General features: G+C 34.3%; 1 protein-coding gene across 1 annotated transcript in view; it reads right to left on the bottom strand.

The window, feature by feature from the left end:
• The window catches only part of LOAG_16524 (leucine-rich repeat-containing protein 1), a 17,223-nt gene extending 6,943 nt beyond the window's left edge, over nucleotides 1–10,280 (bottom strand). Inside the window, exons 1-22 of the mRNA XM_020449178.1 lie at nucleotides 10,014–10,280; nucleotides 9,441–9,558; nucleotides 9,110–9,188; nucleotides 8,645–8,855; nucleotides 8,232–8,451; nucleotides 7,784–7,902; nucleotides 7,467–7,550; nucleotides 7,088–7,273; nucleotides 6,841–6,937; nucleotides 6,520–6,722; nucleotides 5,733–5,903; nucleotides 4,681–4,812; nucleotides 4,466–4,591; nucleotides 4,204–4,308; nucleotides 3,899–4,126; nucleotides 3,627–3,763; nucleotides 3,393–3,483; nucleotides 2,843–3,064; nucleotides 2,352–2,537; nucleotides 2,042–2,218; nucleotides 1,473–1,730; nucleotides 552–689 (exon numbers count right to left, since the gene is read on the bottom strand). Coding sequence (XP_020307367.1) covers nucleotides 552–689; nucleotides 1,473–1,730; nucleotides 2,042–2,218; nucleotides 2,352–2,537; nucleotides 2,843–3,064; nucleotides 3,393–3,483; nucleotides 3,627–3,763; nucleotides 3,899–4,126; nucleotides 4,204–4,308; nucleotides 4,466–4,591; nucleotides 4,681–4,812; nucleotides 5,733–5,903; nucleotides 6,520–6,722; nucleotides 6,841–6,937; nucleotides 7,088–7,273; nucleotides 7,467–7,550; nucleotides 7,784–7,902; nucleotides 8,232–8,451; nucleotides 8,645–8,855; nucleotides 9,110–9,188; nucleotides 9,441–9,558; nucleotides 10,014–10,175 — 3,450 coding nt within the window. The 5' untranslated portion in view covers nucleotides 10,176–10,280. The remainder of the gene's footprint in view (nucleotides 1–551; nucleotides 690–1,472; nucleotides 1,731–2,041; nucleotides 2,219–2,351; nucleotides 2,538–2,842; nucleotides 3,065–3,392; nucleotides 3,484–3,626; nucleotides 3,764–3,898; nucleotides 4,127–4,203; nucleotides 4,309–4,465; nucleotides 4,592–4,680; nucleotides 4,813–5,732; nucleotides 5,904–6,519; nucleotides 6,723–6,840; nucleotides 6,938–7,087; nucleotides 7,274–7,466; nucleotides 7,551–7,783; nucleotides 7,903–8,231; nucleotides 8,452–8,644; nucleotides 8,856–9,109; nucleotides 9,189–9,440; nucleotides 9,559–10,013) is intronic.
• Nucleotides 10,281–16,261: the final 5,981 nt, after the last annotated feature.

Raw genomic sequence — 16,261 nt, 5'->3', positions numbered from 1 at the left:
AGTATATATATATATATATATATATATATATATATATATATATATATATATATATATATATATATATGTAGAGAAACATGAATAGGAAAGCGAGAAAATAAAAAGCGACGAGCACTCAACCCAAAGTGTTAATATTAAGTCTAATTTAGTTTCAAAAAAGTAACAATGAGGCATATGAAAAACCCGTGACTAACACCATTAAATGTTACTTTATTTGATTTAAAAGTTGAAAAATTTTTGGAAATTCTAGTAAAATTAGCAAGGGAACGATATCAAATTTGAAAAGAGGGCCAAATTGCATGTAAGAAATTAAACGTTGGGAAACAGAAAAAGCCATTTTTCTGAATTGTAGCAAAAAAAAAAAATCACAAGCAAGGAACAGCACAAAAGAACAGCGAATCTAGACAGTTGTATTCAATCTGATATTTAACCAAAAAAACTCCACAGTCTTTATTCTAGGACTAAACGGCAAGAATATTTGTAAATCTAAAACATCCCACCTAACAAAAAATTATGGATATTCTTCAAGAAAAACATGATATGTCTGTTACCTGATTTGGAATGATTCGCGGCTTTGGGGCAATCGGAGGAGGTGCAGCTGTACGAAGGTTTGACGTGGAAAATGTAGTTGTATTCGATGATGAAAATGGAGATAAAGGTTGCAGTAAACTCGAAGTTGATGAAGGTGCCTGAAAATTCAGAACTAATCGAGAAATGAGACATATTTATAGCACTGATTTTACCTAATATCTGTAAGTAAAAGCTACACTGCAAATCCCATCTATAGAATTGCTCATCAGAATGGAGACTGCCTCCATCTAAATCATGACAATTTTGAGACGAAACCTTCAACTATCTTGTAATGAATTAGGTATAATGATTTCGTAGGAATTCCTAGTGGACTGCCAAATGAATGGTTCTCTTATCAGAGTGTTTGCTTTAGAAGTCATGGTCTATAGGTAGTTCAAAAGATGTGCGAAATCGCTTTCCTGACTTCGCCAAATTTCCAAAATTTCTGAGCTTTTTTGAGATATTTTGCTTCAGTTTTATTGTCGTCTAACAATTCGAATGACAGAACTGGATTTTGAAAAAGAGAAGTTGATTTCAAGTTCAAAACGAAAAAAATTTCAACTACTCTTTGAATTATATTTAATTTCACTGAGCATCATTAGTCACTAGATTTTTTATCCTTTAAATATGTCCTCTGCTCCCTCACGTTACATTTTATTTGTAGCATGTGAACTTTCCAAGAAAAAGAAATCAAAAATCATCGTTGAATTATTGGTGATACTAGCAGAGACTTGAATTTACGCTTACTGTATTAATTATGCATACCATTCTCGACCAAATTTTAATTTCTTTGCTCAAGTAACCGACCAATATTTATTTTTATAAAGTTAATTATTTGAAGTTGAAGTTACTTATTTGAAGTTATAAAAATTAATGAGTGAGATGTATAGAAAAGTATTAACTGCAGCAGAAGATAAAGAAATAGGTGGAACTGGAGAAGAAGCAGCCAAAGGACTATCAGTCGAAATGGAAGCTAGAGTTCTGATTGTCTCGGAAACTCCAGTGTCCGGTGATGAAGATGGTTTGGATGGTTGTGACGAGGAACAGCTTAATGATTCCTGAATATCAGCGTTTAAAAGAGTATTGGAAATAGTAGTTTGTCGCTCGCCGGATACAACTTGCGTATCATTACTAGTTTGACCCATGAACGAGGAAGATATCTGCAATTTTCGTTTTTTAAATACTTTCTCGAAAACTGAAGGGGGAATAAAGGAAAGGAAGAGTAATCGGTGTTAAAAATGCTCCAAATCGAAATTGTTTTAATCAAATCATGCTCAATATTTGCTTAAAATAAATAGCAGGAAGCTATTACGGTAAAGCAAAGAAATGAAAAACAAAAAAAAAGGGTAGTAATAAGTATTCAAGCCTCCACGCTTCATATTTAAATTTTTAATGCATAAATGACAATTTAACCATTTCCTAGTGCTATCGTCGCTTAAGATTCTAAAATTAAGGTTATGAGAAAACTTACAGCAGTAGAAGGGACACAGAAAGCATCACACACTAGTAGTCGTACAATAGTGCCAGATTGACGTAAAATACGAGCCGCCTCTTCTTGTGAGCATCCTAAGAGAGACTCATCGTTAACCTCCAGAATACGAGTTCCTACCGATAACGATGATGCAGCTGCAGGACCATTTTGCTCCACCTAGAAACAGAATATCAATTTATATGACGTTTACACAAGTAATTCCCTTTAAGCATAGTTTTGAATTCAAATATTACTCTATCTCAACTTTATCACTATTACGCATTTGTGCTTTCTTAAAAGTGAAACGAACCTTTTCGATGAAGATGCCTTCATCAGATTTGTCAAGAGGATTTGCCGGCGGACTACCGATACCACCACAGATATTTAATCCTAGTGCTTCGCCAATATTTCGCTTAATTGTTACCTGTCTTAAGCCTGGTGGTTGTGGCTCATGAATGACTAACAAACGTACTGTCCTATCGCTTTGCTTCAAGGCCTAAAATATAAAACTCTGGACGAAAATGAAGTGAAGACGGATAAGTATTTTAATGAATTTTTTAATGATTTACTGTTTGAAAATGAAATGTAAATCTTTGTAAATGACTTAAGCTTGCTTGGAAGCTAACATGAACGCTTTGTTACCACGGTCATCGGAAAGATGTATTCTGTTTCATGGCAGGTGAACAAAGCACATATTTTTAAAGATAAATAAGAATGAAGCCACTTTATAAAAAATTATAGGAGCAAAACGATTCCATAATATAGCAAATCCAGTACGATAAACTAATTGCAATGAAATACCTCAACTGCTGTTTGATGCTTCGCTGTACGGATATCAGTACTGTTTACCGATAATATTCTGTCCCCAATACGCAGCTTCTGTGAACGACCTGCTGGTGAATTTAATGTTATTTTTGAAATAAATACGCCAGGCGCTTTGATACCGAACGGATGCGAAGAATGATCACTGCCACCAACAATAGATAAACCCAGTGAGTGATTGTCACGCACAAGTTCTACTTCCTGCAAAGTTATTTCATGTACATAAAAATATAAGCTTTATTCAGAAAACTTGCAGGAATGAAGAAAGTTAAAAACGCACCATATGAGTTATCAAGGCAGTCAGTGCTAATATTCCTGCACTGACCTTTAATGGCATTCCTTCCTTGCAGTAGACGAAAACACAAGTTGTAGCCCAGAAAAAACTTGCTTTTGCTAATGTCATTTATAACTTACCTGATTCAAAATTCATGGACAAAAAGGATAATAGACCAACAGTTCCTCACATTTAATGTATGAGAAACACACATATTTATACATAGTATTTGCAAATGGTAACAGAATAACTAACTTCGGTTTTACCATCCCAAGAAGGATCACCAAAACCATATTTCCTTAGTGGCGATATCCGTTCAACTGTGTGTGTTCTTATTGACGACAAACTTAAATACAATTTTTCAAATTCACTTAATAAAGTAAAAACTTGGAAGTTTATCGGGTCAAATATTAAATGTGTGTTTTCCAGAAAGTAACTAGAAGTTATTAGATCAAATATGAGATGTGTATTTTCTAGAAAACAGTCCACCTCGGTGAAGGAGGTATGATAACATTTTGATTGGGACGATCCCTCTGCACCACCAGATAGATGTCACTTCCACTATGTCCAGTTAGTAATGCCACTGCTTGGTCATGTCGTGCACCTCTCATATTTGTGCCATTTATCTGAATTGTATATAAACGAGTGGACTAAACAAAAATATATTTCAGATAGTGAAAACAATTCCTGCAGTACATATCTGTCGTCCGAAATATAGAAATTCGTCTGAAAATCCTTCAGAGGTTTCTGAAAAACCTTACCGAAAGTACGCGATCACCAACGCGTAACTTGCCATTCCTTTCTGCCGCACCTCCAGAGGCAATACATGATATCACAATTACACCACCTGTACCACTTGCAACACTGAACCCCGGCGAACCATTTATATCTCGGCGAATCGTTGTTGAAATCGTCTCCTTCGTCACTGATGATGACGCTTCGATTGACTCCGAGATAAATGAGTTATCAGTACTCTGATTTGGAGATATCTGAAACGATGTTCATATTTTATTTGATTCCAAAATCAAGAAAGCAAAATTGAAATTCCAAAAATCAAAATCCGTACAGTGAAGCTGCTAGCAGCAACATAAGAAGACGGTGTTTCATGCGAATCACGCAAAATCGTCAGCTCTACGACATCTCGAGCGTCCTGCATTGATGTTACTGCTACCTGAACACCAGATATAGGAGAAATTGCTCAGTAAAACTCAACATATGAGTTATTTCTACTTTATGCTATTTTATGATCAAAAACAGTAAGGTGAAACATTGCTTGTTCTTAATATTCCTGAAGTTTACAAACACGGAAGAAAAATAAGAAAACATGCCTGATGACGCACATTAACTACATCTGTTTTATTAACACGAAGCAATTTGTCGCCAACTCGCAGTCCAGCAATCATTGCCGGACCACCATCAGTAAGTTTCGAGACGAATAAACCAGTATCATCATCCTGAAAGATTACCGTGTCACTGTCATCCTCACAATTTTCCAATTTTATAACAAAAATTTTTATAAGTGACCATTCCCTTTCAAACTAACCTTATAAGGTGTTGATTCTAAACCACCAGCAATGGACAAGCCAAGGCCTCCATTTGTATCACGATGAATTTTTATATTCAATATTTCAACACCTGGTGATAACTTTTGCCTACGATCTACTATGCGTTCAATCTGAAAAAGGCTATATGAAATCAAACGCATGAAATCACATTAATTTCCCTTAAGGTTTATACAGAATAAAGACATGTTTGACCACATCTTCCACTAAATTTTTGAAAAATGCTACAAATGATTTTCTTTCGAAATTTGGAAATCGAAAACTGTCAAAAAAGTAAGTGGAACGTCACATAGAAATAAACACAAGAATTTCCATGCATCACTTGTTCGCTCATGGAATATTTTAAAACAATTTTTTGTCATACTAAAAGATCCGAATATATAAAAGGAAATGAATGAGAAATAATAATCATTAAAGCAATAAGAAAATAAATATAAATAGCGCATGCTCTGAATCAATGGCATCGACAAAAATAATTGCCACCGCGCTTCATTGGTAATTAATTATAAGCTTTTGGAGGAGTTTGGGGTTGATTGTTTCAATCGTGTAGTCTAATGTCTATATCTTCCGACATAAGTAACATGCTTTCCTGCTACCAATACCTCCTTCTGTTTCATAAAAATCTTACTGAAAAACCTACACAGTGTTATGTCTAAAACTTTCGACCAACATGTTAACTTCAGAGTAAAACAATACTTGAGTGGTAATTTTTGTTAAAGTGGTAACTTCTGATAATATGGCCAAAAACATCGATTAATCAATCATTTATAACTGTAAATTAATTTATAGTCAAATTAGTGGATTTTGCGACAGTTTAGCAATAGCGGAAAACCAAGTGAATTATTTCGACTTTAGTGAAATCAATAGTAATAAGTGAAATTTTCAACCTCGATTTATTTTACACGATATAGCATAATGAAAATAACGGCAAGAACTATCAAAAAAGACCATGATAGACCTGATAAGTTATCCATTTACTGTATGAATGCAAGTAAATCAAACGGTAAAATATGAAAACAAGATGGAAGCTTACACTGTGATCAAAACCAGCAACTGATGGCAGTACAGGTGGATGTTTCAATGCACTTCGAAGTGAGGCAATCTGAGTTGCTGATGCATTTGGAGACTGTGCACGAGGTGAACCTTCATCAGGACCACGCTTCCTACCAGAATTCAATGCCAGTGTTGGTGGTTTTGTGGACTGCTGCAAAAGAGCAAAAGTCATCAGTTCAAACTGCAAGTAACTGCAAATTAAAAATCAAGTTAATAAAACACCAAGAACATGCAATATATATAGTCTCACTCTATTCTGATACATTAAGAATGAAATCAGTAAATAAATCATATCAAAAAGACATTTTAATTTTAGCGCGTCTCTTGGATGAGATCAATAAATTAGCATAAAATAAAAATAAAATTAATGGAACTATCTCTTATTCATCAACTCATTCGTTATATTGCAGGAAGACCGTTAGATGGAAAAAATTCCTATAAATTTCAACAAGCGTAACGGCACGAAAGCTCTTTAGTGGTGACAAAAAAAAAGTAAGCAACAAAACTTGTCGCTAGGGAAAATGGAGTGCGCAAACCTCCGATGGATTTTGTAAAGCAACGTACTGCTATAAATCCTGAAAAAAAGCGGTTCAGCTTCCCTACAATTCGCAACTTCCCTATTAACCTAGAAAATTTGAAAAAAAAAAGTCTTACTTAAAATCACTTAAAACTAGAAGGCAATGGATTTACTCACCGACCTCTTGAATGGGCCAACACAGACCATATCCGTCTTGTGAATTATGAAAAAATCTAAGATGAACACTTACGTCATCATCATGAAGAATTATATGACCATCGATAGACTGCTTTTTGAACTTTGGTGCATGGGAGTGCGGCTTTGGATGGGGAGTGTCATGTCGCGAAAACTGTCCCAATTCGTTCTCTTCATCTTCATGCGTTTCTTCCAGATCACTACCAAAATGTACTTTTGGACCACCGATGAATGAACGGTTTGGTGGAGCTTGTTCTACTGCAATGGAAGAAATGATCTGGATCCTTAATGGTGAAGATCTGTCACCTACTGTTATCTACTTAATAGGTGGTTCGAGCAAACAAAAAAATGTCGAAAATAAGAAAATTTTAAATACCGAGTTGCGAATTGCTTTGTGGCAGGAGATAACATGTTAGAACTTTGATTCCTGTCCTTGGGTCCTGCTCCGTTTGCAATTTTAACATTGCTTGCGACTAAATAATAAGATAAACAAAAATATTTTTAAAATAAATATAGAAATAAATTCACATATATTAAAGAAAGATTAATAAGAAGAGATCACTAAATGACTCAAAGCGTATGACTTTGGATGTTACATTTAAAAGGATCACAGTGATTCTCACCTGATTCTCAGACAGCCACAAAGCTCTTAACTTAAAAAGAACGTTTACAGTAAACGGTAAATAATTCAGACGATTGTTACAAACATCCAATACTCGCAGGTTTTCAAGTCGCCCAATTTCAAGTGGAAGTTGCTCTATTAAATTATCACGAAGTGAAAGAACTGATAACGATGTACAACCACCAATCTGAAATATGTTATTCCTGAATTTAAAAATAAGGTCCAATTCTCAGTAACGATCATTTACTTGACTGTCAAGTCAAGCTTTAAAACCGCCTTACTAAACATTTTTTACAGCGTATACAAAGAAAATACAAATGTGGCGGTACAAAGATACAAATCCAACAAGGTCAATTCGGTTGCACAATGATAACACTAACCGTAGGTGGAAGTTCCTTTAACTGATTCTTATCCAAATTAAGTGTCCGCAAGCTTTTCAAATTGCCCAGTGAACTAGGAATTTCCTGAAAATTCATTATACTTATTATTTCCCCTAAATATTGGCTTTATAGGTTCTACACATTTTTTCCGTAGAAGGAATTGAGGAAGTTTTTGTTATGTTTACTATTTAATTACTTTCAAATTTATAAATCAAAAGATTTGGCCGTATGAAACTAACTTCATGACCAATTTTCATCGAATAAAAAAGCGAGTTTCAATTTAATCGTAAACACTGAAAGTGGAAGAGATGGCTTACTGTGAGCAAATTCTCAGTTAAGTAGATTTCTGTTAATGCATGACAGCTACCAATTGCTGGCGTTAACTGCGTAATTGCATTACGATCTGCTTTTAACATGGACAGTTTTTTCAAACGTCCTGTAATAGGAAAATACAACATTGTTATTCCCAGGAATAAAGCTTCAAGAAGCGAGAGTGATCGCAAGTGATTACTATAAGAGAATTTCTACAACAAACTGTGAACATTATAAAAGCAATCCTTTGGAGTCTTCATTTAATGATTTCACAGCACAATATTACGTCTCGCAGTTGGATAATTCCAAACAAAACTATACATTAGTCAAACAACATTGATAAATATAAGACCTGACTGATTTCCTTGACAAAAAAACTACCGCTAAAATAAAGAATCAGAAGCTCTTCGTCTGAGTAGCTGCTAAAAATCTAGAAATGTGTGCAGAACTTGCCAATTGAACTCGGTAGCACTTGTAAGCAATTCTGAGAAACGGTAAGATCATCTAGCTTTTCCAAATCTCCAATCTCATCCGGTAACAACATTAATTTATTTTCGGAAACATCTAATTGCTCCAAAGAACGACACTGGACAATCGACTCGGGAAGAGCTTCTAAATCATTCTGATCCACATATAACTCTTCCAAATTCTCCAACATACTTATTTCGTTTGGCTGAAATGATCAAAAATAATATCTGAAATTTAAGAGCAACGTGGCAAAACAGATACAAAGCAAAATGGGCAAAATCAAGCAAAAACCCTGAACTTGCCAGGTGTTTGACAGCAGGATGTAATGTAACTTTGTAACTTTTTGCATTAATGGATCGGCAAACAAGTAATAGACTTGAAGATTTTAAAAAACTAACTAAATCATCAAGTTCATTATGGCCAAGATCTAGCCTTCGTAGCTGTTTCAACTGGCTTATCGATGGAGGTACTGTTCGCAATAAATTTTCGCGGACTTCTAGAGATCGCAGATTCCGCAGCTGACCAATATCATGAGGCATTTGAGTGAGTGAAATATCATTTAAACCAAGACTTGTCATCGATGTTAACTGACTTATTGTTGGTGGTAGTCTAAACAAAAACGGATATGTTTTTTACATTCCATAGTTAAACTCTAAAGACACTAATCTGATAATTCTTTATCTAATAATTATTAGAGTCTAGCAATTCTTCTCGACAAATTTTAATAAAAACTGAAATATTGTGCATGAAGGCAAACAAATGTCAATTTCTTTCAACTTTTTAATACTATTTCAATAATAAACAAATAATATTCAAACCAATGGACCGCATGAAAATCGGACAGGAGTTGATAAATTATTAACCTTGTAATTGGATTCGAGCTGAGATCAAGAATCTTCAACTGAATGCAATTTTTTATTTCTTCCGGAAGATCAGAGACATCTGCAGAAATATAACTTTAAGCAAAAAAGGGCAAAAAAGACTTTATTTTATCGACACAAGAAAGTAAGCAAGGTTGACTGGAAAAAACAAAATCATTTTTAAAGAGAACCGTAGAAGAGAATTACAGAGAATTCATCCAAAAACTTTTCATTCTTCCTATAATTTCTATTTGCTTCATTCGCTTCAACAAAAAAATTTCTAAAAATTTTCTTAGAATTTTCTAAAAAAATTTTCTCAATCACTGGCACTTACCGTTCCCTTTAAGATTAAGCTCTTCCAGATAAGTAAGATGAGCAATGTCGGAAGGCAAACGAATAACCTCATTTTCGCTTAAGCTTAGAATTTTCAATTTTCGACATCGAAATAATGGCTGAAAAATTATCCATGTACTGTTGTTCAATTGGTTATGAATCGATAAATAGATATTAATTGCAAAATATCAGAAAATTCATGTCTTCCGAGAAGTGAAATTAAAAGACGTTTTTGCTTGACCTTGACATTCCTTTGCAAATGTTTAGTACAGTTTTCAAGACTATGTAGATGGGCGGTAAATAAAAGCGACATTGCCCGATAACAAAACTGTATAACCTTGATTTTGTGCTTACAGCACCGCACTGATAATGATGGAAGATGAACGAAAAAAAGTAGTGCATTGTACAGCATTACACACATCGTTAGTAGTTATCCAGATATTGGTAATAGGTTATTACAAACCGAAAATGCAACAGTAAAGAATCGCTGCTTCAAGTGAACTTCACATGGTACCATATTCGATTGCTTCTTTATATTTATTTATTTTAAGGGAAAGAAAACAGAAACTGCAACCTTATCCAAATCTTTGATATGATTACAGTCCAAATACATTTCTTCCAATGTTCGCGCATTCCGATCGATATCATGCGGTATCGACTGGAGATTACACTGTCGGCGATCCAGCATGTCCACCTGCCTATTGCAGGCGAAAAAAGGCAAGCATGAAAATGGCATTCTTTAAATGCCTTTTGAGAGCTACTGGTAGGATGTCACTATAGGCGTATGCGTCCAATTATCCTCTTCCTACTTCGCTTTGCCAGTTGAGTTGTACTTCCCTGAGTAAATGACGAAATTTAGGGATGCCGGAAAATAAAATGAGATTTTAAAGCGCAATTGGTCGGAAAACAGATGACAGACAAACGAATAATTAATTAATTAATTCACAAATGAATAAATAAATAAATAAATGAATTAATTAAATAAATAAATAAACATTAGACATAATTGCTTATGAGCTTCCGATTCTACGTTTAATATCTAATTGAAGTAGACGTATGACGCAGAAAACTTAAATTTAAAGGGTAATTTTACACAATAACGATGCAATGATTTATAGAAGGCTAAATTTAAGTCAAAATATATGTTGCGGATCGTTTATTTTTCAGGTACAGTCGAGATATATATTCCGGTTTTATATATACTTCTTTGAATTGTAATCAAAATGATTGGGAATGGGAAAGAATAAGACTGAAACTCCTTTATTGTGGATTACACAAACTTAATCGATTTAAATTATTGAGGCAACTGAAATATCAAAATTTTTGTGAGCAAAGCCCTAAAGTAGAGGGAATAGATAAGCTCTGATTACGATACAAACACTGTAACATTTAAAATGAAGGAAAAAAAATGCAAAAAGAGGAATTTTCCGACTGAAACAAAATCGCAAAGTGAAAATATTACTGATGAGAGCGAAATTCGCGAAATGAGCGCTTCTTTAAGAACGAAAATAATCTGTAGTGAAAAGATATCGAAAGAAAAGGAATAAGATGAGAAAAAAGACGGGAATTCTTGCTTTCTCCAGGCCTTGTAATAGAAAACTCCACTGTCTCATCCTGTCTGTTCTACTTCAAAGGTAACAAACTTTAAATAAAAGTATAGAGAAAATAAAGTGCAACAATGTTGAAGGTGAGCTTATAAGGTGATCTGAACGTACGTTGCGTAATAAATCACGTTAAAAAGTCCAAAGTGTGCACAATTTTATAAATCGTCTCTGTTCGGCTACGTTCATCCTTTAAAAACGGAACGTTTTCCAAATCTCCTTACTTCCCGCCTTCTTCCCGGTTCTTTTCGTTGGCGAGATGATCAAGGATATCACAAAGAAAAGGAATTTCAGATCATTCCTGCTATCACCCCCGAATTTATCGATTCCACCTGTTCTGAACTGTTTGCAACTTTCTCCAGCACAACAACATTACTGCTCAAACTCTTTCATTACTGACAGTATAACCAATTTTTCCACTAAGAAAGCTTCCAATATCAGGTTTTGTAAACAAGTAATGATGGAACTAGGGTTAGTCACACTCCATGGTAGAAATAAATCTGAAGGGATTATTTCTGATTTCAGCACAGCTTCGTCTCTCCATTTGCTCAAGTTTTTAAATTTGAAAATAAAGTTGTGTAATCATAAACGATTTAAAGGTTGAAATGATATGATATGAGCTAGGCATTTCAGGAACTAATGATGCCAACGCAGTTCCATCCTTCAGGATTATATTAATACCGAATATGCCCAAGGGTTTGCACTAGCTAGTATGTAGAATACTATTCAGTTTCCTTTTATCCGTACAGACTTCCATCCTCTCTCATTCGGTCTATTCAAAAAATGTTTAATCAAATTTCTAGAAATACTCGCTACACCGTTTGTGTTTAATGCTCCAACAAATTAAATACGAAACCAACATCTTTCCACCATTACTGAACTATTACTACCGCAGGAATTACTATTACATAAGACGAATAAAATAAACAAAACGAAACAAATGAACAACTTTCCGGATCTTATAACGGATTCGAACTAAGAGTGAATTGTTTTGGAAAAATGATTTTCATGTAAATCCGTTTTCGCAAAAAATCTAAAATTTTTTAACATTTATAGGAGTCGCGAAATATCCATTACTACAGATATAACTCATCTCTCGCACATACAACAATTCCTTTATGGATCCCACATGCACGCCTAAGAACAAACATCACTCATTCTCGACAACAATCTGATAGTCTTCTGGGTTGAATTTTTATTTGCTATATAATGATTCTATTTTCAATTGCAGTGTTTATATACAGCTCACGCTAGAATATATTTTAAATCGTCCTTTCTCATAGGAAGCATACAATTAAACAACAAGTGATTTTACAAACTTTGTGAGGGAAGACAGCTTAACTAAGCCATAAATGACCACTTTATCATAGAAAGAACAGTGGCCGGAGGATCACAAATATGTAAACATATGGATTTCCAAAGCAATTATCAGTGAGCGTATAATTCACTAACAATGAAGTCAGTCAGTCTAACACAACCTCTTCATATCAGCCAAAGTTTGGAAATTTGTGCAAATGTTTCTTATACATAATGAAGGAATGATCATTTGCACTGAATGAAACAACACAATTTGCGCCTACATTATAATGACCATAGTTCCTATCTGAGAATACAAGAGATTTTGTGTAAGGTAATCATACATTTTTGTAGAAAATTTTTTGCGCATTAGATTCATTCTTCCAGATTGCTTTGCACGTCTCGTTCTTTGTCACTAATCCAATAAGGGAATTTTCTCTTTTCGAATCACTGTGTATGTCATTCTGATCGCAGAATGTATAACCTGGTCAGTTAGCGATTAGCAAGAGAGGATTATAAAAATTAAATCACAAGTGAAACTCGAAAACCAATGATAAGGATGAAAGACAAGAAGATGGGACATATCCTTTCCTACCAGCTTCCATCAACATTTCGAGATTTTGAGATTAAGTATTTTTTCCTTCTAATATTTATATTTCCACTATTCTACTAAACCCATTCATTGGAGCTTGATTGTACTGAAATGTGAAGTGATAGATTTAAAAACCATCGGAGATAAAACTTTTTTTTCTTGAGATAAAAGGTTTTTTTCCGGTTGAGAAATGAAAAATCAAAGAGTACTGCGTAACGTAACTGGAGAAAGAGTTATCTCTTTGGGAAATTAGAATTCAGTTTCTTTTTTATGTCAACGTTCATTAATGCTTGAGTGGTACTGCTCTTTCACAACGAATAATATTTTCGCATAATGTTTCACAAACAGATGGTAGCGCCTTTTGATTGGGACTGCATATTTATCTTGTTCATCTTACTGACTACAATCTCGTTGCATATGACTGAAGTTGAATAATAAGACACTTTCTACTCTTCTGTGATCCAATTAAATCCTGATGAAGTGTTATAAGTGTTCTTCATTCAGTTATCTTAACCCATATTTTCCAAAAGGACGTGTAGAGACACCACTGAAAATAAGTTAGGGAACCAACCTCATTTCCTTTAAGAACAAGGAGAAAAAAAGGAACTGGATTTAAATTTGAAGAATGCAATCGCAGTTAGCAAATCAAATTAAAAATTGCATGTTACCAACTCTAGATAAAGTAGCGCATTGGGAGGATTCTGAAGAACGAAGATGTAATGATAAATTAAGAACAGTCAATATAAAGATAGCGATAATTGCACACTTCAGATGCAAAAAGCTAGAGAAGGCAGTCTGCAGTATGGAATACGGAAAAAAAATGAATCAGTCATGAAGAGTGGAAGAGCAACAAAATATATTATCTCAAGATTCCACGTTTGTAAGGCATTCCTTATCATGGATAAAATTAATATTTATGGTGAAAAAAAAAAGAAACGGAGAAGGAAATAGAATGAACTTGGGAGAGCAAATGAAAAAAAATAATGGCAATATTTAAATAATTTGAGAGGGAAAATAGCGACACAAATAAAACAAATGAAGAAATGAGAATACCGCGATGGGAACAATATTCCTACGGGAAAAAGAAAAGAATTTAAGAGCGAAACAGTGAAGGATAGAGGAAAAACTCTAGTCGAATAAGTGTCACTGTATGATAAAGACCAGAAAGATGGTAGGTAGCCACAAATGAATAAGCTTCCAACAATTAGCTTAGTTTCTATCCCTTTCAAAGAGAACTTGTCTGTAAAATGCAAATGAATTGTCTGTTAAAAACATTTTCCAATATTTCTGGATATCCAATGGATAGATTTGGAAGTTATAAGGAAAGAATCACTCATAATGCTATTTTACCTTCAAAAGATAAATTGCTGATGGATGATATTCTCATCAGAATTACGCATACAACTCCACCAAATGACATCTTAATTCACGTCATCAACTTCTTTCTTTAATAACTAGTCGATTTCCTTCCACGAAATGTTCTGATACAAAATGAACACAAAATTACTGAAATCACAAAGACTTTGCTGAACAGTTTAAAACCGGGCGATTATTTCCAGTATGGTAAATAGATTGGAAAAGTGCAAAACTATGTCAAAAGAATAGAGAATTAAAAGTGGAATAAGCAGCTCATAAGCATTTACAACGTGCATTATCTTCAGAACTTCGTTAATGGTATCAGCAACTTTACAATATTTAAAAGTGCAGGTTTAACTGTTCCCACATATTAACAAAGGAATCAAAGATTGGAACACTATATCAATTTAATTTATCAGTCTCAGTATCTCATCACCATAAACAGTAAATTTTCCAACTGACAGCGGGCAATCATTCAACGTGATAAATGGTGACACCGAAATAACGACTGGTAAAGTCTACGGTGAAATTTGGAAGAATTATAAAAATTGAAAAGCTGTATTTTTCAGAACAGTGATAAGAAGATAAAAGTAGCATGAGCAGAAGATGAAATACTAAAGCAAGGAACATCTAATGCCAGGTGTTGTGACATAAATCAAGTGCTATCGTTTCCTTTGATTCAAAATGTTGAAGGATTGTTTTTCCTGTGGAAATAAATAAATGAATAGCGCAGTGTTGCAGAATATTGAAGAAACTGGAACTTCAGGAAACAGAGAGAAGGATGAAACATGTCTGAGAAGAAATCAGAGAAGAAATTCACTTTTACAGATATTTCAAAAATGGATAAAGTTAGCGAACTAATTAATGGAAACAGAATCAATGCGTATCGAATTTTAACTTCGGATGAAGAAAGTTCTCAACAGAACTAACAATACCATGTTAAGAGTTGAATTTCTGTCCTATCCACGTTTGCTTTCCATTTCAACTTAGTGATAGATGTTGTAAACTGATATGATATATGAAGGACAGAGAGTACTCGACAAGTGTAAAGACCAATGGATGGCTGAGCGTTAGGGATAAGTGGTGAGAAAATACGATACTGCTTCTATAATTTCAAGGACAGAAGGACGAATCTTTCTTTGAAAGACTGCGATGGATCTGAAACACTTAACCACTTATATAAACTAACAAATCAAGACTCTAATAGTGGATACACAAAATTAGTAGACATCAATTAGCCATGATTTACAGATCAATTTCCCGAAAGAGTAATCCATCTATACGAACAGAACCCATTCATAAATTCCAATCATCTGTATTCTTCTAGAAAATAGCTCATAGAATGCTATTTAGCTGAGTCATCATGAGTCATAAATGCAAACTTCTTGCGTGGTGTTATGTAGAACAGAAGTATAATAAGGTTTGGTTTGATAAAAATGAAAGAGAAAATGGAAAAGTTGGTCGGAGACATTTACTTCTCTTCACATATGTGACCAAGCACTAAGCTATGGATGGCAAACTAATCCGTGACTCAGTTGACGGATATCAGATGACGTTAGTTATTCATTAGAATAATTGAATCTCGATTGAGAATAGCTGTCAAGAGAATATGTTGTTGCACTTCTTTTTACCTTCATCATAAGGTATGATAATAGCGAGGCAGTGTGGCCTTTGAATCAAAAATAAATAGCCATCTGTTGAAGTTACAAATAAATGCCATGCCAATAAAGAAATCACAGACATTAAACAATAAGAAGGCCTAGAATGATTGGCCCTTATTGTGTGGCACCAATAATCCAACCTTACGGTTAACAGAGCATAATGTCGCGGATCGATAGCATTACCACTTTGTCTGCATGTATGTATGTGTGTGTGTGTGTGTGTGTGTGTGTGTGTGTGTGTGTGTGTGTGTGTGTGTGTGTGTGTGTGTGTGTGTGTGTGTGTGTGTGTGTGTGTGTGTGTGTAGTGTAGTAGTAG

Source organism: Loa loa (assembly GCF_000183805.2).
Source record: "Loa loa unplaced genomic scaffold supercont3.6, whole genome shotgun sequence".
NCBI lineage: Eukaryota > Metazoa > Nematoda > Chromadorea > Rhabditida > Onchocercidae > Loa > Loa loa.
The sequence above is the reverse complement of the archived record's forward strand: the minus strand, read 5'-3'. Positions and strand labels throughout refer to the sequence as shown.